General features: G+C 38.2%; 1 protein-coding gene across 5 annotated transcripts in view; it reads left to right on the top strand.

Moving 5' to 3' along the window:
- Positions 1-27,134, top strand: part of KDM4C (lysine demethylase 4C) — a 410,581-nt gene that overhangs the window by 100,543 nt on the left and 282,904 nt on the right. For all 5 annotated transcript variants that reach the window (XR_008619779.2, XM_003823391.6, XM_008977026.5 and 2 more), the window contains 3 exons: positions 10,035-10,084; positions 18,010-18,113; positions 22,832-22,969. Coding sequence is in view for 4 of the 5 variants with exons in the window: in XM_003823391.6 (XP_003823439.1) it covers positions 10,035-10,084; positions 18,010-18,113; positions 22,832-22,969 (292 nt within the window). In the remaining variant the exon portion in view is untranslated. The remainder of the gene's footprint in view (positions 1-10,034; positions 10,085-18,009; positions 18,114-22,831; positions 22,970-27,134) is intronic.

The raw sequence follows: 27,134 nt of genomic DNA, 5'->3' as shown, positions 1-27,134 counted from the left end.
CAATCTTTTTGACAATTGGTTATGAGTATGCTTTGATTAAAAAGTATATTATAAATTAACTACTTGAGGAATTTTGAGTTTTGTGAAATACACTTTACTTTTTGATTCATAAAGTGTTTTTGTAACAAGAACTCCCTTGCATCCCCCTGAAAAAAACAACCACTTCAGGTAGTGGTTTGCTGGTCTCGTTCTTTGTATCTGCGGTTTATTTAAAATGCCATTGTCTTTTGCTTGTTCATTGTAAGAGGGGGGTTTTTCCCTTGGAGGACAGCTGGGCCCTGTCACTTCTTTCCTTTTGACATCTTCATAGTGATTGTTGGGGAAACAGTGTTGGAAAATGGGTTTGGAGAGTAGATCTTGTACTTTGGAGTTAAGATAGGTCTGGGGTTAGGTGCCAGCTCTGTCATCACTTTGCTTGAGTGAAGAGATGCCTGTAAGGAAGCTTTGGCTTCCTCATTAGTTAAATGGAGGTAGTAGTAGAACTTGTATTATAGCCTGTTAGCATAAGCTCTGGTGTGTTATCAGTGCTCAATAAATGATGGCTATGATGAGCTGTAGTCATATTATTGGTCAGTTCTTCTTTTTCACTGTGTTTTTGAACACTTTAGTGAAGGTAGAGGGCAAGTCAGGCATACAAGCTTATGCGAGGAATGGGGCCAGGGGGATCATTTTGGGGTTGTTATCTGTTAAAAAATTGTCCTTTAGGTACTGGGCTTTCTTCTTCACAGGGGATGATTGTGAGCAAAACAGCAACAGCAAGCAGAAACATAAATAAGGGAGGAAATGACTACTTCACACAGCCTTAGTTAGGCGCAGGGAGCATAGGGCAGGCTTGTTTTAGGACTGACCTGCCTGAGCATGACATGGGCCTGGAAGGAATTCTCCCCTCTGTGGTCCTGGATGTCACAAGGTGAGTGGAAGCTGGGCCATCTGTAGGTGCTGCAGCCCCTGTTGGTGACAGTGACAGAGGGACCTATGGCAGCTGCCTGTGACAGCCCTGTGACAGACGTCTGGGCAGTGGGACAACAGAAACCATTTGTTCCTAAACACACAGCCCCAGGGCTCCCAAAAAACAATAGGGAATTTTGAGGGAGTGATCTGAGAAGTGGGAGTTAGTCTTTGAGAAGTACTGGTAAACAAGTAAGTGGACTGAGCATATCTTGAAAGAAGTACAAAGAGGACAGTTCCTAGAGAAAACTTGAACTAGAGAAAGTAGATTTTCAAAAGTATAGATTTACTTACTATTATTGTGAAATGTTGGCCTAATCTCATTCAGTTCAAGGTAGTGTTTGTTTCACAACTGCAGGGCTATATCCGTTTATGTTTAATTTTTGAGTAAATCACCTGAAGATATGTTTAAAGGAATTTTGTTTTCCTTGGCCTTCAAAATAAATCTTAAAAAAAATTTATAAAAGACTTCAGTTTTAAATGCAACATAATCCTGTAAATATCTAATTAGTGTGTTCATAGTTCATTAGTGATTCAGTTTTTTAGTGTTAGCAGTACTTTAGCAATATGCAGAATAGCTCAAGAAAAACCCTACTGTCCCAAAGCTTAAATGAATAATTATTAATTTTAACAAACCAGTATGTACTTGAGGATATACAATGGTAGGCATTTTATTTGATGGTTTTCAAAGTATACAAAAAAGGTGCAAAGTACATTCTTATCCTCAAAGAATTTGGAATTAGCTACATAATTGAGCAATTGTATCCCATAATTTAGGGCCTGGCTGTGGAGCAGGCACTCTACAAGGTAGATGAAAATGGATAGTTTATGTTAAAATGTCTGGGTGGTGGTAGGCTTTTTCTACCTCATAGAACTCAAGACCTATCAAGACAAAAATGATGCGTGCACATTGAGCAGCATCTTGCTTTGGGAAGTAGTATATAATACTACATAATATACAATTGAAGGGCTCTGGGAGGAGGAAAAGGGATGAGATGGCTGAGATTTATAATGGTCAAAGAAGGCTTCAAGGTGGTGGAATCTGGGTGGGGTTTGAGAGGTGAATTGAAACACAGAGAGGGGTATTTTGAGGGGAGGAGTGAGGTTGACACCTATGTGAGTGATAGAATAATTCTTAGTCCAGCCTATAGGGAGTGGAATGTTCGTATTTAAGAAGGTTGGAGTTAAATTGTGGAGGTCTTGAAAGCCAGGCAGTGAGGTATGAAGGTTTTTAAACTGTAATAGTGACAATAGTCTAGCTGAAGGCTGATAAAGTTTGAAATTGAGGTGATACTGCTGGGAGATAGACACAAGGTTTTGAGGTTGTAGAGTGGATAGGACTTGTTATTGGCGGAGAAGATGAGAAATAAAGAGGTATTGATTTGGGGTGGAGAGTTCTGTAAATGTCTATTAGGTCCACTTGGTCCAGAGCTGAGTTTAAGTCCTGAATATCCTTGTTAATTTTCTGTCTCGTTTATCTATCTAATATTAATAGTGGGGTGTTAAAGTCTCCCACTATTATTGTGTGGAAGTCTAAGTCTCTTTGTAGGTCTCTAAGAACTTGCTTTATGAATCCAGGTGCTCCTGTATTGGGTGCATATATATTTAGGAGTTCGCTCTTCTTGTTGCATTGATCCCTTTACCATTGTGTAATGCCTTCTTTGTCTTTTTTGGTCTTTGTTGGTTTAAAGTCTGTTTTACCAGAGACTAGGATGGCAATCCCTGGCTTTTCTTTTGCTTTCCATTTGCTTGGTAAAATATTCCTCCATCCCTTTGTTTTGAGCCTGTGTGGGTCTTTGCACGTGAGATGAGTCTCCTGAATACAGCACAGGCAAAGTAGATTTAGTATAATTCTTAAGGGTCCTATGATATTTAGAATGGTAAATGAACATTGGATGTAATTTAAAGTCACCAGCCACATTCGCCTTTAACAATAGAGCTCTACCTGTCCTTTGAAGCTTTTTTTTTTTTTCTTTAAGACAGAGTTTTGCTCTTGTGGCCCAGGCTGGAGTGCAATGGTGCAATCTCGTCTCATTGCAACCTCCGCCTCCTGGGTTCAAGCAATTGTCCTGCCTCAGCCTTCTGAGTAGTTGGGATTACAGGCGCACACCACTCCACCTCTTGGGTTCAAGTGATTCTCCTGCCCAAACTCCCGATTAGCTGAGATTACAGGCATGTACCACCATGCCTGGCTAATTTTTGTATTTTTAGTAGAGACGGGGTTTCACCATGTTGGCCAGGCTGGTCTTGAACTCCTGACCTCAGGTGATCCACCCGCCTCGGCCTGGGATTACAGGTGTGCTGGGATTACAGGAGTGAGCTACCATGCCCGTCCCTTTGAAGCTTTGAAGCCAGGCATTGACTCCTCTATCTGTGAAAGTCCTAGATGGCATCTTCTTCTAGTAGGTATAAGGAGGTTTCCTCCACATTGAAAATCTGTTGTTTAATGTAGCCACCTTCATCAATGATCTTAGCTAGATTTTCATAATTTGCTGCAATGTCTATTAATACATCAGCAGCACTTGCTGTTTCACCTTATACTTCTCTCTTATGGATACAATGGCTTTCCTTAAACGTCATGGTGCTGGAGTCCAGCTTTTATTCTGCAGCTTCTTCACCTCTCTCAGTCTTCATAGAATTGAAGAGAATTGAAGCCTTGCTCTGGATTAGGATTTGGTTTAAGGAAATGTTGCTGGTTTGATCTTCTGTCCAGACATGCAAACATTCTCCATATCAGCAATGTTTTTTGTTTTCTTATCATTATTGTGTTCATTGTTGTAGCACTTTTAATTTCCTTCAGTAACTTTTTCTTTGCATTCCTAATTTTCAGCTTATCTTAGCTTTCAAAATGCCCTCCTTACTAAGCTAAATCATTTCTAGCTTTTGATTTAAAATGAGAGGCATGCAGCTCTTCTTTTTCTTGAACACTTAGAGGCTATTGAAAGGTTATTAATGGCTTAATTGCAGTATTGTTGTGTCTCAGGGAATAGGCCAGCCCCAGGAGAGAGAGAGAGAGACAGAGAGAGACAGAGAGACAGGGACAGGATCAGCTAGCCGACGGAGCAGTCAGAACACACACATTTATTATGTTCACGCACGTATGTGGGCATGGTTTGTGGTGCCCCCAAACAATCGCAGTAGCAACATCAAAGGTCACTGATGACACATCACCATAACAGATATAATAATGAAAAAGATTGAAATGTGAGAATTACCAAAATGTGACACACAGATTCAAAGCGAGCACATGCTGTTGGAAAAATGCCACAGATAGGCTTGGTTAGCACTGCATTGCCATAGACCTTCAGTTTGTAAAAATGCAGCATCTTTAAAGCACAACAAAGTGCAATAAAATGAGGTATGTCCATAGTACTATGTTAAACAAAAATTAATAAACACCTGGATGTTATCAGAGCAGCAGGATTTAAAACTTCTTAAAAGCCCCGGGTTTTTTTAAAGGGCTTTTTACCTCCTATCATTTGCTCTCATTCAGGGCATTCTGTTTCAGCTATTGTCTGACAGTGACTTTTACTGATTTTCAAAACTTGTTTAGATAAAGACTATTAGCATATTTTAATAAAGTACAAACATGTTGCTGTTTAACTTTATTACTCATTTTTCATTTTATAAAGGAATTAGATGACTTTTTTTGTGGCAGCTGCTACAATTCATGGAGCTAAATTTTTAGGGCAGTTCTTCTGGGAAAGTGGTTTATGTGGAATTTCAGAGCCCCAAGCCTGCCCAATCTACCTTGAGCACATGTTGTCTATCACAGCCTGTGGACTTCGTAGGCAACATAGCTCTGGGTAAGACCCAGGAGGAATGAAGAGAAGGCAAGGATGAAGCATGGGGAGACCATGCTATAATGAAAATGTGGACTGGCACAGTGGCCTGTGGTGGCCTGTAATCCCAGCACTTTGGGAGGCAGAGGTGGGAGGATCACTTGAGCCCAGGAGTTTGAGACCAGCTTGGGCAACATAGTGAAACCCTCATCTCTACAGTTAAAAAAAAAAAAAAAAAAGTTGCTGGGGAGTCCTGGGAGACATTTAGGTCTTGGGAGTTTGACTGAAGTAGACGTTTGATTGAGGATGCAGTTGTTGGTCCTGAGCACACCAGACTGACCCTAAAGTCAGGAAATGAGGTTTGCTGACATAGCCTTCCTTCCCATTTTCTGCTTTCGTGATTTTTTCATCTTCCCGTTTCCTTCCTCTTCTCCAGGACTTCCATCTTGGAGGAGCAGGAATATGGTTTATCATTTGAGAGTGATATAAGTCAGCAAATACAGAATATCTGTTCTTCTGGTGCTGTATTCCGGGAGAAAGCCATAGACCCTTCCTCTTAGGGAGCTGAGATAGGATAGTAGGGAGGCAGGAAGGTAGAAATACACATGTATGCTGAGTGCCAGGGTGGACGCCTGCATGTGAGATTGTTGATACAACAAGAGAGGGAGTGGGAGTTCTCCTGGGGGGGGGTCTTGAGCTGAGCTTTGAAAGAGGAGTGGGTGTTTTGTTGTATCTTATTCCTGTTTAGGACAGGAAGACTAATTTTGTCCTGGTGCCTGGTAGGTAGAACTATGAAGTAATCTTAGAAATGTGAGTGGGTAATGATACTTATTTCAGATGTAAGATAAGTTTCCCAGAGTTGAGGCATTAGAGTTCATCTCTAGTGGCGATAACTTTGGGTGTTTTGAGAAGTCAGAGGTCTTCCCTTCTCTTTTATCCTCTTCTTATTCACACTAACTGTCATATGATAGTAGATGTGCCTGAGCACTTGATGTTGCTGAGATCCATGTGCCAGAATCTAGGCTTCATTCTGATAGGTCTTAGCAATATCTGTATGTATTTCTACCCCCGCTACTTACATGGAAAATGCCTTGAGTTCTTCCTGCAGTGCTTTATATGTGGCAGGTGCTCAGCACCTATCTCCTGAATTGAATTAGATTGTTTTAAAGTGATTCTTACTAGCAGCACATCTGTTATAAAGGAAAATTTTGGGACAGTAACCCAAATGACTCAACCACCTGGTGATTTGAGTATCCTGCATTTGCTCGGGCCTGTGATGGTGCAGTAGAGAAAGAGAACATAGGGCCTGATCATCAGGCTGCTGGAGAGTTGAGTTTTGGATATTCCGATGGGTTGCAAAAAGGTACTGTGCTTTCCTGGGTTCTTTCAAATTGTAATCAGCCTTTTATGTGCCTGTCTGACCCTTGATGTTAGGATTGTTTGAACTGATACTTTTTGAACATTTTCTCAAGTTTACTGGATGTGGGGGGCAGCAAGTCAGGCTCACCTCATTGCCTTGTAGCCATCATTTACCCTTGATCTTAGCCAAAAGGCCGAGAAGTGATTTAGCCATCTTTTAATAATGAGCTCCTAAATATGACTCAGTTGCTGCATTCCGTGTTGTTCTGTGAGGTAGATGGGGTCTGACAGTGTATAATGAGCTCCTAAATATGACTCAGTCGATCTGTTCCGTGTTGTTCTGTGAGGTAGACTAGGTCTGACCATGGTGAAGTGGCTTGTGCAGTGTCTCTTAGATGGTGCTTTCCAGTTCTTGTTGAACGTGCGTTCCCCTCTACCGAGGAAGCTGGTTGCTGGAAAACACATGAAAACATATGCACCTTGCTGTTTTGTTGTCTTTTCTTTCTTTCTCTCTCTTCTCATGGCATGCTTTGAAACAGATTAGAGTTGTGTTTGGCTTCAAATTGCTGCAGTTGCCCATCAAAGTAGTGCCGTGGTGTAGGGTTAGCAGGGGTGCTGTTGCAGAGAAGTCAGTGAGTCTAGTGTTCAAATGCAATGTGACTGAGTGCCCCTGAAGCCAGGTGCCCACCTTCTTACAGGCAAGGGCTGTCTGTCAGCCTACACACATAGACTGCAGGTTTGAAAGTGCTATGTGAAGCTTTTGTTTAGCATTCTGACTTGGGCCATTGTGGTATTACCGGAAAAAAAAATCTGAAGGAAAAACATAAAAAAGCTTGGCATACACAAATCTATCATCCGACATCAGGGAGGTTGTGGGGAGTCAGGACCAAGCAAAGATTCTTAGATATGGTAATTAGAAATCACCCCATTCTTTCGTTCATTCATTATAATGTACTGCCCTGTCAGAATCAGCTAGGGAGCTTTTTTCAGGGTCTGCGGGGTACTTCATCCCTGAGGGATGTATGTTTCTGCTGTCCTTCATTCTCCCAGGTGCCAGTTATTGCTGGTAATTAGAGGTGTTAGTGATTCTGCCTCTGTAATGGTATGGAAACAGAAAAAAGGCTTAGAAAGTGCTAAACAAGATTTTTTTTGAGATGGAGTCTTGCTCTGTCACCCAGGCTGGAGTGCAGTGGCGCCATCTCAGCTCACTGCAAGCTCCACCTCCTGGCTTCACGCCATTCTGCTGCGTCAGCCTCCCAAGTAGCTGAGACTACAGGCACCCGCCACCACACCCGGATAATTTTTTGTATTTTTAGTAGAGATGGGGTTTCACCTTGTTAGCCAGGGTGGTCTCGGTCTCCTGACCTCATGATCCGCCCGCCTCGACCTCCCAAAGTGCTGGGATTACAGGCGTGAGCCACCACGCCTGGCCTAACAAGATTATTTTTAAGGGCCCTTCCAGCCCTGCAACTTGTATGTAGAGAACAGAATTGTTCTTTGATCCCCTTGGGCTTTATTGACAGAGTGAGATAATTGATTAAAAGAATAGTAGTATCTTTTGAGCAAGATTTTGGGGTTGTCAAGATGGTACATGGAGGCATATTGCTTCTTGACTGCTGAGTGGGGTAGCGCTCTGATTTTATTGTTCATGGCAAGAACAATGATTTTGGCTCTTGGTTGAATTTCTAAAACATTAAAATTAGTCTTTCCTAGTTCCTTTGTTATGTGGAAACATTAAAAACAGAAAAATCTGATGGTGACATTCCAGTTTTATTAGCATTATTACTTATCTTCAGACTGTCCTTTGTCAGACCCTCGGGCAGGGTTTTGGGCTCATTCAGGGAACTTTCAAAGTTATTTGTATAGGAAACATTGCATAGCTTTGTCATTATTTAAATACTGTGTAACAAAGCATAGCATTGATAACAGAAGAGAGAAGCATGTAAAATATTTCACAGGGATAAGCATGGAGATGAGTGGGTTCACTTTGAGCAAGATAATGACTAAGGCAGGGAAGGAGAGTGACCTCTGCTTGAAGGCATTTTTGCCCAGTTGTGCTTCACTGGATATTACCACAGTATGGCTTTCAGTTTGAGGATTTAGTTCTACTTGGGAAATATTACATGTCTTCCGTGTACGGGGCTGTGATTGGAAGGAAGTTTTCATCCTTTGATTATTTCTGAAGTTATTAAACTATAGCAATAGTTGGTTAACCATAAGAATTTTATTAATAATTAGTTATGATTTTAAAATGAACTTGATATTTATAGAATTTGAAAAGAAATTGAGACACTGTCTTCCATCTAAAAGAAGAAAAGTAGAACTAATTAAATCATTTGGCTAAGATAGGAATATCTGCACCTGGGAAATACTTGTAGAAAATAATAGGCCAGTAAGCCTACCTAGGGGGAGAGGAATGAGGAGATTGAATTGGTATGATTCAGATCCTAGGAGTAAACTGAGGATCAGAGTGGGAGTAGAGCCATCTTGCCTTACTTTTTCCTCCTTTCTGCAGATAAGGATAGCTAAATTTTCTGTGAGCATATGGTTGAACTTTAGATTGAGGAGCTTTAACTTTACCAATTTTTCAGAAAAATGAATCTGCATATATAAATATCTCCATATCCTACCTTTTTGTTGGCAGGCATATTCATATTACATGTATGTGTGTGTGTGTATGTGTGTGTGTGATGAGGAAGGCTGACCCTCTTGTTTGGAATGGACATACCCCCACCCCCACACCCACACTTGCACCCACACCCACACCCCTTTTCTGGGTATATTTGTGATGTAAGCCAGGAATTAAGAACTGGTAAGAAGTGGCCATAAATATACATTGGGTGATAGTCATTTAGTTATGCTAAAATTTTATCTTCCCATTTCGGTTGGAATAATTTCATTAGCAGTGCCTTAAGCAACAGGATATATGATTGAATTTTCTTTTAGTGAATTGCATAGTTATATCGGATCCAATTAAGTTTTGCGTATATTATCAGTAGCATTAAATGAAACCAAGTGTGGTGTTAAGTAAAATTAGTTAAGTTACTTTAGTAAGAAGTAACTTATACTAAGTATATATTGAGCTAGTAAGTACAGCAAATAGAGGTCTTCAAAAGTATAGTTTATATGTAAAACATGGAATGATTATTCAAATTTATTGTTAATATCCTCATTAAATTTCCTCATTAAAATGCCTTTACAATTTAGTATTTGTATAGGGTATTATGAGATTGTTGTTTTAAAATTTCTTAGCAAGTCCATAGTAAAAATAACTATGGAACTAGAAATGAGTATTTCTGTTCTTTAAGGGTGAAAATTTTTTGCTATAATCAAGATTTTAAAAGTCACATAATTATGAAATAAATAAAACTTTTTTTAAGGCTGATAATCTTTTGCTTATTAAAGTCTGTTTGAAAATTACGGTGTTCTTAGTAAGATTTGATGGAAATATAAATGTTGGTATAATAATTTTGTGTTCTGTTCTGCTTGTCAATAAAAATATTTTAAAATTTAGAAAGAGAGCAACCCAGATTTTCTTAAAAACAAAAGCCAAAATCAACCAACCACAAAACAAAAAACATACAACCAAAACAACCCTAGAGTGCTGGAGTGCTATGAGAGCTGGCACAGAGGGTCTCTAGGCTGTGACTAGCTGTCTTGTTGCTGAGCAGTTTACCTGCCTTGGGCCTTTGTTCCCTAATTTGTAAAATGTGGTTGGCATGATGAGTTGTGACATTGAAATTGGTAATTTATAGGCATATTTTTCTTCTGTTCATTGTCTAAGGAATATGGCTCTGTGATTGGCTTTCTAATCTCTAGTCAGTTCATCTAAGTGGAGTTTGGTGTTGAATTTCTTTTATGTGACATTATTTAGGAATAGATGTCCTTAGGCTACTAGCTGAAAAATTATAAACCTAAAATTTTTACTTATGTTTAAAATTTTAGGTATGCTATACCTCCGGAGCACGGAAAACGACTTGAAAGACTAGCTCAAGGTAAAACTTGCTTTTTAAATTTGTTTTCTGTGTTTTATATGTTTCTGTGTTTTGTAGGTTCTTTGTTTTTGAGGTACTTTTTACAATATAGACCGTTACTCTGTTGGTTTTATTCTATTCAAGTTATTGACTTTTACATGTTTTTTTAATTGAACAATTTTAAATTTTTTCACCTTAGTTTGTGAATATTATTTTTTCCCTGTTGCATAATCGTCATGGTTATTTTAGTTGACTGTTTAGTATTTCATCAAGTGATTGCCCTTAATCTGTTTTGGTAGTTTCTAAAAAAAATTGTTTTTAATGTAATGCATTCAACATCATTGTGCCAATAATTTTTTTTAAAATTAAGTTACATTCTTCCAGACGGTATTGTTGCTGCATCTTGGGGTACGGTTTTTTCATGACTACTTTTTCTGTTGATCTGCTGTTTCCCCCAAGGGTTATGTCACTGCCGACACCCAGTTCTTCTGTGGCCCACTGGGACTGGGGGTGTGCCCTTAGGGAAGTGTGAAGGTGAATGGCTCTGAGTAACAATACACATGAGATTTTGGGCCTTCTTGGACTGGCAAAATTAAACTTACTTTACTGCAGGTTGCATTTTTATTTTTCATGGCCTGCTGCTTCTTCTTTAGGGCCAGAATAAAGAACTTTTCTGGACCTCTGTTGATGATCCTGTGCTTGCTTTTGTGTGTGCAGACAATGCCAATGCAAGCAGCCCCCTTCCTCCTTCCTCCTTTTTTTTAAAGATATGCCAGGCGGCGTTGCCCTCATCCACTTACGTATGGGAAGCAGAGTCACATTCACCCCCTGCCATCCTTATCTTCTGTTTTGCTAGCCACCCTTCCAGAAAGAAGATGTAGGCTGGTAGTGACTTATTTCCAGGGAAAAGTGGAGTTCCATTTCAGTGACAACTGAGGAGCAAGGCCTTCTGCCGTTACCAGGATTGAGTCCTCAGCGAGCAGTGCTCTTTTAGTCCAGTGCAGATCTAAGTTTCATTGGTGTGTTAGGTTTGCCTTCTATTAGGAAAAGAATTTTGTTCCTGCCTTATATGTGCTTTCAATTCATAATGAAATGGGGACACTGAGAAACCTCATTGCTTGACTTGACAGTTTTTAACAGAAACTGTTAATGGCACCTAAAGGTTACTTTTCCCTAAATTACAGAAGAGTCTTAGAAGGAACAGTTATAGTATTACATTTTAAGAAGCATTATTGTAATTTTGTCAGGCTAATAACTATAAAGCATCTTTTTAAAAATGTAATACATTATAGTAATAATAGCGATTGATGTAATTGTAATCTTGAACTTTGTTAGGGACTGTTTTCATGAATAAGTTTTGGATAATAGATTAGAGTAGAGCTTATAAGATGATTACTGTAACACTTAACTACATAGGCAGTGTACTTTGTGTTAACACCATATTCTCAACTGTCTTCTTCTCTGTAATAAAATTTTTCCACCATTTTCTATTAATCTTGCTACCAGAGAACTTTTAAAATGAAGCCGATGTAAACCTTACAATATTGAGTCACAGACTAAAATTTCTGATATAAACTTGTAATGCTTTGACGTAAACTGTCTGAAAATGACATTCCAGAAAATGGTTACCGTTTGTTTAATCAGTAAGAGGTTAATGAACTTGAAGGATGAACAAGAACTTGAAATCAGTTGCCTGTTTATTCAAAACTCTTTTGCAGCAATATTTTGAGAAATAAAGCAGGGAAAAGACCCTATAAGATAGTGAAGGATTTGTATCTGATGACCAGATGCCAGCCAAAATAATTGAATTCTGCTAAATAATTACAATGATAAAATAATGCAGTGCGAATGATGGAGCATTTTAGAATGTCCAGCTCATAGCAACACTTGATTCATAAAATGAAAAGTAGGCTCAGATATTTTCCATTATCTTGTCTGCGCATCATAATTATCACACTTGCCTTTTATGCGTGAATGCTTTCATCTTTGGTTTCTATTGAAATCTTGATTGACTGTGGCACCTACAAATATTTTATCCAAAAGACATTAGGCCTGCATCTAATAAAGCCAGGAGTTTGATTTCGCCCTTCAGCTGCTTTCTCATTTATACATTTCCCCATATTATGTAGACATAAATGTAATAAAAATCTCAAGAGAATTGTTACAATTTTTATACTTGTTATATTCGTCTGTAATGCCATTGCATTCTTTCTAATTTTTGGTTTGATACAATTGGATTGCAAATATGGAGGAGAAGAGAGTTATAATGTTAAATCAAGAATGACAGTTCAGAAGATTTTCAGTTTTTAAAATGTCTAAATCTCACCTGTTTTAGAAAAAAGATAATATTGCTGTTAAGTTAGGTAAATTGAGAAAGTGTACAGATTTTTGTGAAAAGTAGTATTTCATATTTCATTTGTCCTTTATTGGGAATAAAATGCTATTATTTTAAAAAACTGAAAAGGATTTACTTTGAAAATTTTGGTTACCCGTCCAAAGTATGTGATTTAGGACTTTGTGCAGCCAGTTTTGAAAGTGTGAACGATTAGGAGGAAACTTATTTCAAAGGACAGTATAGTGGAAGTGAGTCAATTCTTTTAGATCCTTATATTTACTTGAAACAAATGTTGGTTTTGTTACCTTATTAAAAAAGCAGTATTTAGCAAAAGGGAATAGAAGAAACGTTGCTACCAAAGGTTAGTTTAGTTCATGCTTTTAAGCATTTGTGTGTGTGCGTGTGTGTGTGTGTGTGTGCGTGCACGTGCACGCACATTGTGGAATTTTTTTAATGGCTAGTAATCTTGATTTTAATCCTGTGGAGTAGAAGGTCATAGCCCGATTTGCAGGGATCCCTGTGCCAGGGGGTAGATAAAGGTCAATGGGTGGGATGCAGACAGGCATTCAGTGGACTCTTTGAAGTTATATTCAAAGTTGGACATACATGTAGATTTCTGGGAACACCATCATCAAATCCCCTGAGATCGTTTGGTCCAAAAAGGATTATGAGCCACTGCTGTCAAGAGAAAAAAGAGCAGCAATAAATAAATCATTTTAATTTTATGAACAGATTCTAAATTAACCTGCTGTCATACCTCTCTCTTGGAAATTAGGGAAATGTACTTTTATTAGCTCTCAAAATGGTAAATATTATTCCCTTAAGCATTCACTTAGCTGATAGTCTGAAATATTATATTGAAATGTCTAGTTTTGAAAGGCTTATAAATAAAATACCTCTGATTATAAATAATCAATTTTAAAGTACCCTGTAAGCCATAAAAAATGCAAAAGACCAGTGATATATCCTCTGCCTTCATGCCTAACTCATGCCTTAGGCATGGAGATCAATGTGTGGTGCGTCAGGGTATGTTTATTTTCGTCTATCAGCTGGATTTCACTAAGATTGAAGAAACAGTTGATAAACTTAATTTCTTAACAATTTGATGTCAGTGATATCACTGTCTGTATTTAAATGTAATTGGGTATTTTATATCCAGCCATGTTCCTAGTAGGATTTTAGACATTGGGCAATAATACATGAAATACACCCAAATAACGTAATTCATTTGTGAGTGAAAGACTTTTAGTTTCCTTCTCTTAACCGAGAATGGAGAGGAAGAATTCAGGAAATGAATGCCAACTAGTAGGGAGGAATTATGGGGAAATGAAGATTTCTTTGATTTGAGGTTGCAAATGGGGCTGGGCAGAGGCAGAGCCAGAAGAATCCTGGTTAGTTTAACTCTGACCCGTTTGATCCCAATGTTCTTGGCTTGGGGAGTCCTTGGTGACTTGTGCGTAGATTATCCATGGATATTTCAAGGGGGTGGGAAGTGAGAGCTGAAATAAAGTGGTCTCAGGATTGCAGTAAGAAAAACCCCATGCGTGTAATGACACACACACCAGTTAAACTGGGTGGAAATTTTAAATCTCGGTTTTCTGCCAATTATCTTGAAATGGAAAAAACTTGCCCATTACACAATGTGCACCATGTCTAGGAGATTAAAACAAGCCACTTGTTTAGGAGAAGCGCCACTCTCCATTCCAGGATCAGTATGAAGTTCTCCTGGCACTCCTCCCGGAGCGCTCTGCTGGTAGAGATGTTGATGGATTATGGGACGTTAGGGTCAAGTGAGGCCTGGGAAAGGATAATTTTCTATCCATTCCTGAGTAACCACTCCATGAACGTTAGCAAGCACCAAGAGGCCAAATGTAATATGTGCCTCTCATGTCAACCTCTCAAGTAGAGCTGTGGGTAAATGTTACTAGGTTTCTCTGCATACAATGTAGGTCATTGGTTCTTTTCATAAATAAGCTTGCCAAGAAATTTCATGTGTAAATCAAATACAGTACATCTGTTTCTGAAAGCGTTTTTCACTGAACCAATTTTCTATACCTTTTTCTTGTATTCTTTTCCTTAGCTTTTGTTTATATGGTTGCTATATTTTTCAAGCCTCATACCAGTCATATAAAACCATGATAAAACTTCATCAAAGCATACTTGGGCAAATTTCAATTATCAAGTAAAATTGTAAAGAAATTTTTTTTACTAGTTTGGAAATAGATCTACATGTTTGATTTTCTTCCCTTCCTCCCTCCTTTGTTCCTTGTCTTTCTCTCCCCTTTCCTAAAAAGTTAATGGCTATCATTATCTTCACCAAATTAGTGTTTGTATACCCATAAAAATGTCACTAAGCTTTGATCTTAAACTCTTTTCTCAAGGCTGAAATTTTTGGTGATTTAATACTATAGCATGTGTTTGTATTTGAATCATAAAAGATTGGGATTTAAAAATAATTTCTTAGCAATAGCTAATATATTATAAACTATAAACCAGTTGACAGTATAGAGAACTTTTCATTTGAAGGAAGGAACACACCTGTTCCATATTTTTAGACACATCCACTCTATTTCAAAAATAGTTTCAAAAGATTTAATGATTTTTTTGAGTCAGTTTTATTCAGGTAAAATCTACAGTAAAATTCACTTATTTTAAGAATAGAGCTCATTGAGTTTTGACAAATGTTTACAGTGGTGTAATTAATAAACCACATGATAAGCCACTGTTATCAACATGTAACACATTTCCAATACCCCAAAAAAGTTCCCTCACACCTCTTTGTACTTAACCACTCTCCCCTTCCCTGTCACCCACTAATCTGGTTTCTGTCCCTATCGTTTTACCTTTTCTAAAGTGTCATATAAGTGGAATCATACTATGTGTAGACTTGTTTTTTGCTTTTTTCACTTAGAATAATGCTTTTCACACATGCTCACTTTTACATTGAATGTGAAACATCCTTTGGATGGGTATAGCACGTGATCCTTGAGAGAGCTTATGAGATCCTACACACTTCTCTGTGTTGCAAAACTCTCAGCAGCACTTTGGTGTTCTTAGGAAAGGTTATTGTGGATTGCTTTTAGGGTTTTAGGGCTCTGTTGGGGTCTCTGGAATACAAGCTCTTTATTATCCTAGCCTTCCATCCCTCTAACTTATTATTTGGATTGGAAGAATGATTCCAAAGACCATCTTTGCTTGCTTGATCCTGTATAATATCTTAAAAAAGACAAAAAAAAAAAAAAAGGCAGTTGACTTTAGTATGGCAAGGAATTGACTGTGTTTTATAGACTATGGAGTGAGAGTGAGTATGAACCATGTAGCCCTGCAGGTATTTTGAGGTAAAATTCATTTTAAGGCACATACTTTGTACATAAGATGCGTTGTTTATGAAGTGTTTTTCAGGACTATGTAAAATATAATTCTGATAGCATATTGTAAATATAAATTCTGAACCAATGTGAAATTCTTAATATACTGCAAATTACCTTCCTTCAGTGGTTTTCCAATTTAGATTAACTTATGACCAGTCACCACATTGTTCAGGTCCTGATTACAAATCTATATTGAAAGAAAATGGAATAGACTCTTCTTTCTTCACTGATTTTAATTTAAAACTTAATTCATCAGTGTTGCAGAAAGTTACAGATTTGAGAAGTTTGATAGATCCATTTGAATTGTTTATAAAAACATTCCCATGGATTGTGCATTTGGGGACTGCCCCTTGGTGCCCTTCTCTGTGTGTAGGACTTAGGACATCTTGTTGTGTGGACATGGCCATTATATTAGTGTCTTACTTTCCCTCCACTCACCAGTGTTTTATTTTGTGTTTATGTATTATGAATATTAACCATAAGCAGAGGGCTGCATTATTAAGAGACATTGTAAAGAATTAACATTTCTCATGTTTTATTGAACTTCCTTCCTTCCTATCTTTTTTTTTTTTTGCAGTCTCTCTCGTTGCCCAGGCTGGAGTACAGTGGTGCAATCTCAGTTCACTGCAACCCTTGCCTCCTGGGTTCAAGTGAATCTCATGCCTTAGCCTCCTGAGCAGCTAGGACTACAGGCACGCACCACCATGCCTGCCTAATTTTTTTTTTTTTTTCTTTTTTCCGTTTTTTTTTTTTGAGGAGTCTTACTCTGTCATCCAGGCTGGAGTACAGTGGCACGATCTTGGCTCACTGCAACCTCTACCTCCCGGGTTCAAGCAATTCTCCTGCCTCAGTGTCCTGAGTAGCTGGGACCACAGGTGTGCGTCACCATGCCTCGCTAATTTTTTTGTATTTGTAGTAGAGACGGGGTTTTACCATGTTGGCCAGGCTGGTCTCGAACTCCTGACCTTGTGGACTGCCCGCCTCAGCCTCCCAAAGTGTTGGGATTACAGGCGTGAACCACCGCACTCGGCCTGTATTTTTTAGTAGAAACCGGGTTTTGCTGTGTTAGGCTCGTCCCAAACTCCTGGCCTCAAGTGATCCGCCCACCTTGGCTTCCCAAAGTGGTGGGATTACAGGCGTGAGTCACCGTACCTGGCCAAATTGGTCACGTTCTTGAGTTATCTGCATAGAGAGATCCACAGAGTTAGATGTCACATTTCCAGCAGTTTCCCCCCTCATTCTGGTGGTGGAGGAGTCAGACAGCATCTACGCCTCATCCTGTCACACATATGCATTGCATGTGCCTTCCTGGTGCCTTCTCTCTTCCTTCTGTGTTCTCCCTCCATGATTCTCTGTCTTTTCCTTGTTTCTTGTTTTTCCAATCCCTTCAGCATGGCTGCCTTCCCTCTGAGTGAGGAAGGTGTGGAGCAGTACATCAGGCATGTTCATTTTCCTCCAGCTTGCATCACTGAGTTAATGAGAGTCTGCCTCAGACAGAACTGCAGGTTTGAAGTCAGCGATGGAGAAAACTGACTCTGTCTTGGCGTATAATATACTGTTGAATGAAAGGGTTGTTGTATGTTTAACTTCCTCATTTAAAAGCCTCCTCAAAACACTTCTCCCATTCAGGCTGTTCAGGCAGGTTCTCAGACAGTTGATGGGTGATGGCTGGGAAGTTCATTCAGGAGATTAGTAGCAATTAGTTTCAGATTGATCAGAAAAGAAACAGAAAGGTGGGGGAACTACTCTGTCTGCTGTATGCCGAGGATTGGGATGAGTGCTTCAGGAATGATGAAATCTAGGAGTCTTAAATATTCTTCTATTAAAATGCATACTTATCTTTCCTTTTTTTCCCCTGTATTTTTAGCTATAGATCCAGCATCCCACGTATTTATCTTTCCTAACTTCCATAAATATTTTCTCCATTTATCAGATAATAGATTGAATCCACATTTGTTTCAAATTGAAATTTATTCCTAAAGTTGAGTAATTTTACAAGTTACAAAAACAACTTATGGTAAATCTGTTTGTAAAGAAGATCAACCTTTGGTGTGATGTATCCTTTAAGTTTTAAGAATTCTAACTCTGACTCTGAGTTTTAGTACAAGGGCTTTTTGCCAGAAGAGGTCCATACTTGCATAAGTCAAACAGTAAGAACACTAGAACTTACACATTAAAAACCTATTTGATATGTTCTCTTAATTGACACAGTGCCGCTTACATTTATTGTTTCTTTTTAGGTTTTTTCCCAAGCAGCTCCCAAGGGTGTGATGCATTTCTTCGCCACAAGATGACATTGATTTCTCCGTCAGTATTGAAGAAATACGGTATTCCCTTTGACAAGGTATGTTAGTATTCATCTTACACAAATTAATTTTGTTTGTGTAGGATTTGTATTTAAGAAGTAATGTATCTTTAACTTCCAGTAGAATTTTTAGGATGTGGGTAGAGAAATTCAAATTTATGTTTTATAGCATATCAATTATTTATCTAAATCCTAATTAGAAATTAATTTCAAATATATTTACTAGAGATTTCATGTTGCTATAGTTCACTTATAATTATACTGAAAATAAAATGTAGCACATTCTATAAAATAAGAGGAAGCACTTCTATATTAAAATCTTTTTTATGAGTAACATAATTTATGTATATGTGATCTATTTTCTAAAAATTTCAGAGCAATTATTAGCAATGGGCTGGTTAGAATCAATGATTATGGTAGCACTATGTTGCTTGTAAACACATTTAGACATAATACAATCGAGATTTCATTATGGGTAAAATTGCCTGATGATTTAATAATCTGATATTGCTTCTGCGAGTTTTCTGAAGATTAGGTTCTATAAAACTCAGTAGATGCTGGATCCCACATTCTTTGTGTCTATGGGTGGTTATTGGGTCAGAATTATTGCAGAGCTTAAACATTTTTATGTGAAGCAGCTGATATGAAAAAAGGTTTTGACCAGATAAATAAAAGCTCCCTCTCAGTCTCAGGAGGATTAAGTACTTAGCTGCTTGCAGAAACATTAAAAAATAGCTCTTCCTTCTTCTGTGTTTTTTATTTGACTTTTCTTCTCATAATCCTTGCTGCTTTCCATCTTGGAAGCTTTTTGCTTGTGACTAAATCTTCACATTTTCTTCATTTTAGGTTCTTACTGTGGCCTTCTTTGTGTGTGTGTGTGTGTGTGTGTGTGTGTGTGTGTGTGTGTGTGTGTGTGTGTGTGTGAGGGTGGGGGGGATTTGTTCAAAGTAGAAGTTTTTCAAGTGCCAGGATTCATTCTTCAGCTTGAGGTGATTCCCTGCTCCCTCATAAACTGTCTATGCAGCAGTCACGCACAAGATATGCTTGCTTTTGTGAACGTGCCCTCATCACTGGTTTACTCGCACGTTTTTACCATGAAAAAATCGTGCCTCCGAGATGTGCACCGTGGGGGCTGCCTGTGGGTGTAGGGAGGCACTAGGGATGGGCTGCAGAACTGCTGGGTACAGAGGGCACAAGCTGTGCCACTCAGAGGGACTGCTGTGGCTGTGGGGCTTTGTCCCATCTACAGACACCTCTGGGCACCAGGCTTTTGTGAGTCTCAGACACATCATCATCCAGTGCTTCTTTTAAGTAGTTGGCATCAGCTTCATTAGGTACTTTTACTTAAGTTGGACTGTTACAAGGTAGACATGAAGGAATGCAACAGTATCGCCAAGACACAAAATCCTTCTCTGTTCCTTTGGGGCTGGTGTTAGGTGTTGGTGGTAGCTTAAGGCTGATACGTGAAGAGAAGTTATGTGAGGCAGCAGGGCTGTGGGATTGGCCCCCTTTCCCCAGGAGGGAGGCCTCTGGAGCTTGGAGCTCTTTTCTAGAGGTGCCTGGCACCCTCTTTCTAGGCTGCAGCTCTCTACCAGTACTACATGGTAGATCGCTGGAGGCATTGGGCTCTCATCTGGTGTTTTGTGGATGACTTCTGTCGAAAGTGGCGAGATGAATTTAAGTCCTGAAATGGTGAAACACCAGTGACTTTGAGGGTTGATTGGCAGTGGCACTTCCTCATGTTTAATACTGTCACTTCCCCTTTCCACCTCAACACAGGGCTTGTGATGACACTGTATTCCTCAAGAACCACATTTACCTGGTGATGATAACGTAACATATGATAGGGCAGCAAAATGGTAGCACAGGCTGCAGGATGAAACCTCCTGAGTTCATTCCTGATTCAGTCGCATAATCTTTCCGAGCTTTAGTTTCTTCAGCTGTAAAACGGGATAAAAATAGTGACTACTTAATAGGGTTACTGTGACGAGAAAGATAATCTGTAGGCAGAGTTTTGAATAGTATGTGTTGCATAGTGACGTACTCTTCCTCTTCAACTCAGCCCTCTTCCTGTAGGTAATAATGTCTCAGTTGGAATACATTTTTTCCTTCTTTCATTGTATTTGCCATATTCATACATATGTATGAAAACATAAGTGTAATAAACAGCTGATGTCTGCATTTAGATTATATGCACTCTCTTCTTTAGCTTCTTTTATGGTATGAGATTGGGACTGACCTGTTTTTGGAAATGACAGGGGCCTAAAATTTAGAGTTGCATTCTGTGTAACAGGTGCTCTTTTTTTTTTAAATCATGGCATGAGCAGGATTTTCTAGGTAGGGTAGAGAAGGTTTGTAGGTAGGATTCCATGGAGCGGGAAAAGTAGTTTTCTTGTTCCAGTGGCAGCAGTCCTCCCTCTCCTCTCACCTTTATGTGGGAGCAGGGTGAGTTTTGTTTCATTACGTAATATAAGAAAGAAGCACCTAGATAATTAATTAGATTCAGTGAGACCAGGAAAGGAGAGAGTTGGGCTATGTTCTCACATGGCTCAGATAATGGAGCTTGAACCGTGCTGGGCACTGGTAAGCCTGTCTCTGTTGCCAGGTGACAACTGAGCTCATTGCAGCAGAACATCTTCTGGGGTTTCTTTGGCACGGGACAGTGGTGTTATGAGTTACATATCAGAATTGTTGGGAAAAATAATACTTTCCCCTGTCTCCAATACCATTTTAGCATCCATAACATGGCAAAGCTAATCAGTGGTGAAAGGTATCAGAAGAGTGATTATTACTGAGGTGGGAGTAGGGGATGAGCTGGGGATGGTCTAGGATAGGGATGAGGGAGCGCTCTTGGGTGATGAAAATAATAGGGGCATGGACAATTATCCATAGCACCATTATTCCTAGTGCCCAAAGTGGAAATGACCAAATGTCTGTTGGCTGATGAATAAATAAGCAAGTGTGATATATTTTATGTAATGGAAGATTATTCAGCCATAAAAGGGAGTGAAGTACTGACACATGCTACAACCTAGGTGAACTTTGAAAAGTTTATGCTTAGTGGAAGAATTCAGTAACAAAAGATCATACATTATATGATTCTATTAATATTAAATATCCATTATAACAAATCTGTAGAGACAGAAGATAAATCAGGGGTTTTCTTAGGGCTGGGATGAATGAGGGGCTTGGGGATGACAGCTAAAGGGTGAGGAGGTTTCTTTTTGAGGTGATAAAATGTTCTAAAATTAATTGTGGTGATAGTTGCATAACTTTGTGATATACTAAAAACCAACAAATTGTACACTTTAAATGAGTGAATTATATGGTATGTGAATTACATTTCAATAAAGTTGTTACTGAAAATAAAATACTTTAAAAAACACTATATGTATATACAGATATTTGTCCAAAGAAACAAAATACTACAAATGTAGCTATTACTATTTCAGTCTCTTCTCCCTCCCAGAGATAAGTAATTTTCTGAGGTTGATATATTTAATAAATATATTTCTTCCTTAGATTTTTATCATAAGAAAATAGGGGCATGGGATATACAGGTATATGCATTTGTCAAAACGGATCAAACTGTACATTTATTATCTGAGCATTTTACTATATGTACATTATATCTCAAAGAAAATACAAGTTGTATTAGGGTCAGTAGGATAATTAAAAATGTGGTTTTACAACTTTTATTATCAGAGCTAGCAGAGAATACAGGCTCTGAATGTGAACATACAGCATTTGCTAAATACTTGGGCAATATGTGTCAAGGAGAAACGTTGCTTCAGTGGCCAAATCCTATGAGTATTTTTATATTACTTTGCAGCAACTTAAAGAATTTAAAGATATAAGGGGTCTATCCTATTGGGTGCTGGATTAGAAACATTTTAAGATCAGATAATCCAAAACAAATATATTATTCCATTTGAAGGAGTGAGCAATAAATTTTATAATTTTTGTATCAGATAGATACTTTTTAAAAAAAGAAACAACACTACATTTTTCTTCACTTTTTCTATAGACCATGGGATATTTTGTGTTGCTTTGGTGATTGTAAAAAAAAAGAGTCTTTAATCTAAAAAATAGAAACAGGGTAAATACATTTAAAATTCTTTTTTAAAGGCTCAGGCTTATTTATGCGAGTTATTTTAATTATACTTAAAAATGCACTCACTCTAACATACATATATTTGAATAATTCTTTTAACAGAAGTTTTACTGTGAAATGGACTGTGCTTAATTGAATGTTTTCTAGGTGCTAGGAAAAAATAATTCGATGAATACCACCAACTCTTTACCAACAAGAATTCATGATATAGCCTGCCAAGCATGTATTATCAAAGTTTTTGTAGCTGTAGCTTTAACAATGTCAGTTATTATATGATTTTTGTATGTAACTCCAGTAATGCAAGTTATTAAAATATAAGAATATATAGCTGGATAGCTAATATGAACAAATTTACTTGAATAACCTGAAGATACCTTCAATTAAAATGTAATAGCTTTGATTATGGATTGTTTGATTTAATTCAAGTGCCAGCAAGCCACATCCTATTTAGGAAAGTCTTTTAAACGTTTCCTGAAAAAGCGCTATTAAAGGATTAAGTAATGAATCTGGTGGAACTCTTTTTGGTAGTACTCTGATATCAAGACTTTTTTTCTTTGTTTTTTAATGGGAAATATATTTTAATTGTATTCATAATTTGGGAAGTCTTATTTTTACAAAATAATGTATGTTTCCTACCTTGCAGATAACCCAGGAGGCTGGAGAATTCATGATCACTTTCCCATATGGCTACCATGCTGGTTTTAATCATGGTTTCAACTGTGCAGAATCTACAAATTTTGCTACTGTCAGATGGATTGACTATGGAAAAGTTGCCAAATTGGTAAGCTATGCCTCAAAAATAAAGCATAAATTAAATGTGTATTCTGGTTATTTTAGTAGGAACCCTAAGATCCTGTGCAGCATTTGTTTATTCTTCCTCACTGGCGCCATGTGCCTCTCACCACAGCAATTCACTTCAGGCTCGATACATTTATTTTACATAGCCAATATTACCAATTTTAGCTGAATTTGTCTGTTTTGAGATTAATGTGGAGCGATTTACCCTGATAGGTAATTTGATGCGACGTGTGTTTGCTTTTTATCTTGAGGCCCCCAGTTGGTGTTTTGCAAGATTTTCCAGTGGCATCATGTGGCTGCATGTTAGATAGACTCAGATCTCTCCCTGTTTGCGATCAGTTCGTGGCTTAGAAAACAGCACTTTACAGAAGGGAGTGTCTGATAAAATTGTAGCAAGAGATGGAGGGAGGTTGGTAGGAAGAAATGATTAAAACTGCCCTTAGTGCAGAAATGAAATTCTTGAAAGTAATAATGTAGAACACATTTTAACAGGAAATACATGTTCATGTTAAATTTGGTATGAAATTTTGCATCTCCTGCCCAGTGTATTTAATTTAGCTCACATAGTGGGTATTTTCTTTCACAGGCAATAACTTCTATTAAATTTAATTACTTTCCTCCTGTGGTGTTAAATAGAAGACATCTTCAAAGTGATGGTGGTTTCTATTAGGTTTGCTTCCTTTCCTGTGGCTTTTAAGGGAAAGGTGCAGGCTGGCAGAGGGCAGCTTCTAAATGAAACTGTGTGTTTTACAGAGGATGTAAAGTTGACGTAGATTTAGCAGAAAATGATAGATAAAGCGTATGTGGTCTTATTTTGGCCATTGCATGGCTCAGCTGAATATCATTCATTCTACACTGACAAACTTACATGTGGAGCCCTCAGGTGAACGTAGGTAGAAGTATATTTCGGGGAGACAACTCTTAGTTTAATTTACCTGTGTATTTAGAAAATTGCATAATATATTAAAAGATAAATAAAATATAGCCCTTTGGCAGCCCAGGAGTCATTCGAATACATTCTTGACATAAAGGAAAGCCCCTGGTATTAGAAGACTTTTTCTGTTCTAAGTAATTTCTGTTTATGCTGAGTAATTCAGAAAGGAACAGAACTGTACTACTACTTCACATTGTACATCCTGTGTATTCTAAGAACTCAGCGTGTGTACTTTGGCCAACCACTGCATTGCTTTTGTGGAAATGTAATGCTTGCATCTGCCTTGAAGCAGTGTCTTGGCCACGAGGTTATAACAAGGTCTGTTATTTTATAGTTTGCACCTTTACTTACAGATGTAAGTCAGCTATTACAGCTGTTCAGAGTCACCACAAATATTGATTCTTGTTTAATACAGGTCTCAGAAGTAGCCTATGATATTGGCCACAATAGGACATTCCAGCCTTGGGGAGAAGCTAAACTACCATGTACATTGGAGTTGCATTTCCACATTTCCATGTGGAAGTAGAGTGGGTGTGGAGTGGAAGGAAGGGAGGCTGGTAGTGCTCGTCTCTGAAATCCGAGCCGACAGAGCCCATCACGGTTGTGGGAATGTGAAGTGTTGCACTGTGGTGGAGGAGGCTGGATCTGACAACCAACTTTTCTTCTCTGGCTAGCCAAGTAACATTAGGAAAGTCATTTATTCTTCATATATAAATTAGAAATACCTCTCTACCCTATAGGTTAGAGAAAAGAACTTAGGTATGTGACTATCTGTTTATTCAGTTTAGTAAGGGCTATGACTGTTTTGTTTGGTTCTGGGTACAAAATATTCAATGCTACAATGCCGTTTTGGCCAGCTAATAAAAAATTGCTCTAACTGAATGTATTTGAGATTTTTTCAGTGTTACGGCCACCCCTTACTTCCTTTGGCCAGGTGATGTCATCTGAGAATATATTAGTTGTCTCTTGCTGCTGTAGCAAATTACCACAAACTTTGTGTTTAGAACAACAGCCATTTATTATCTCATGGTTCTGTAGGTAATAGGCCTAGCATTGGTCTCACCAGTTAAATGTCAAGATGTTCGCAGGATTGCATTTCTTACTGAGACTCTGGGGAAGAATTCATTTCCTTGCTCCTTTGGGTTGTTGGCTGAATTCACTTCCTCACAGTTGTAAGACTAAACGTTCAGATTTGTTGCTGACTGTGAACCAGAGGCTGGACTTTTCTCCTAGAAGCCTCTCTCTAGTCCTCCTGTGTAGTTCCTGCATTTCAGAGCAGGCAATCCGCAAAATCCCATGTGTCATGCAAGATAGCGTATTCAAAGATCTCTGGGATTAGGATGAGGACATCTTTGTTGGGGGTGCAGGAGGGGAAGCATCTGCCTACTACAGGGGGTACCAATTTATCATTAACATATTTAGAATCTGCTTTGGGTTGGGGCAGTAGCTCATGCCTATAACTAGCACTTTGGGAGGCTGAGGCAGGAGGATTGCTAGAGGCCGGGAATTCAAGACTAATCTTAGCAACAGAGTGAGATCTTGTCTCTACAAAAAATAAAATCAAAAATTAAGAAAAAAGAATATTTAGAGTTATGTAACCAATTTGAGTTATTTTGCATAAAAACGGGAAAATAACTTTATAAAGAGATAGTTTTGAATGTTTCACTAAAATATCATGTGCTTTCTTAATTTATACCATCCATATTAATATTTTCATGTCTATTCTTGGATAATAAATTATCTTACATTATAGTAAGCTGAGTTAGCATTTTTTTTACCCAGATTTTGGTATCTTTAATCAGTTATTTGACACATATTTTTGATCTCCAAGTCTGATTCTTTAGGTAACCTTATGAATTTACTGTGTTGCATGTATATGTAGTTTCTAATCCCTGGCAAATTTGTGCACTGGGCATACATTTATGTGTTTTCCTGGAAACTGATGTGTAGTGAATTGCACTAAAAGGACTTTTAGCATTGAGGATGCCCATATTTGTCTTAATTCTTTGTCTTCATCAGTTTGTTCTAAATGGTAACTATAAAAAAGTCATTGTTCATAAGTGATTATGAACAATACTTTTATAATTACTATGAAAATAGCACTTTTTCATAATGAGGCATTGGTGGTGATGCCACCTGCTTTACCTGTCACATGGGGTTTATTGAATGTGTATAAGGATCTGATAAATTATTTGTTGTACAGCATTAAATAAGCAAAATAGTGCAGAGTGTGGGGTCTGCATACATTATATGTGCATATATGTAATCACAAACACTATGAAATAGATATATATATATATATATATATAAAATTTTGTGTAATACAAGCCAGTATTTTTAATTAGGTGACTCAGAAAAGAGCTGTTACAGAAGGCAATTTGTTTTTTAATTAAAAAAAAAACAAGTAGGTTTTGAAAAGATAACCTCATGTTCCCTGATAGGGACCTTTTGATCATAAGCCAACAGGCTTTGTCATTAGGGACCTTTTCAGATGTCTCAGATGACTGGTAGAAGGGGGAGAAGTTCTACTTAACGGAGACTAGGCTTATCCTGTGTGCCAGGCATCATGTATGTTTCTATGAATTCATCACTCATGAGTGCATTGTTCTATGAGAACAGGGGTGAGAGTAGAGTTGACACTGGGAGGGGTTCAAGGTCTGCTTCCTTTGCTGTTGGCTTCTTGACTTCTTCTGGTGTCCCTGGAGCAGGACTGGAGAGGGGGCTCCTGTGGCTTTCATCGGAATCTGTTACTGACCTATTGATATGTGATAGTTGTTCAAGAAATCTTCCTGGCTCTTAAGATTTGGGTACATTTGATTAGAAATTTCATTATTTGTGTAAAGCTCAGATACACTTCCAAATTTTAGCAAATTCCTGGATGTTTGATATTCTCAGCTGAATTATTGTATTTTGGAGAGGTGTCTGTCCCTGTGCGTAAATTCTCTGTTTTTTCAGTCCTTCAGTCCAGGTGGTCTTTTTTCACAGTATCCATCCAAACTGCCTCATCTCTCAAACAGACTTTTTTTGTGCGCATGGATTGTGTAGAAGATCTGGGGAAAATAGGCAGAGGAGAGAGTGAAGGGACATTTACCTTTTAGTTTTGGTAGCTGCTTAGTTTGACCATCCCTGTTTCTAATACTCTCTGATAATGGCCCAGGCCTTACCATTCTTCTCATTTCTGTCTTTGCTTCTGTTTTCCCTCAATGAGGACCAT

This window comes from Pan paniscus, chromosome 11 (genome assembly GCF_029289425.2).
Source record: "Pan paniscus chromosome 11, NHGRI_mPanPan1-v2.0_pri, whole genome shotgun sequence".
NCBI classification, from domain to species: Eukaryota; Metazoa; Chordata; class Mammalia; order Primates; family Hominidae; genus Pan; species Pan paniscus.
This window is presented reverse-complemented; position numbering and strand designations above follow the sequence as displayed.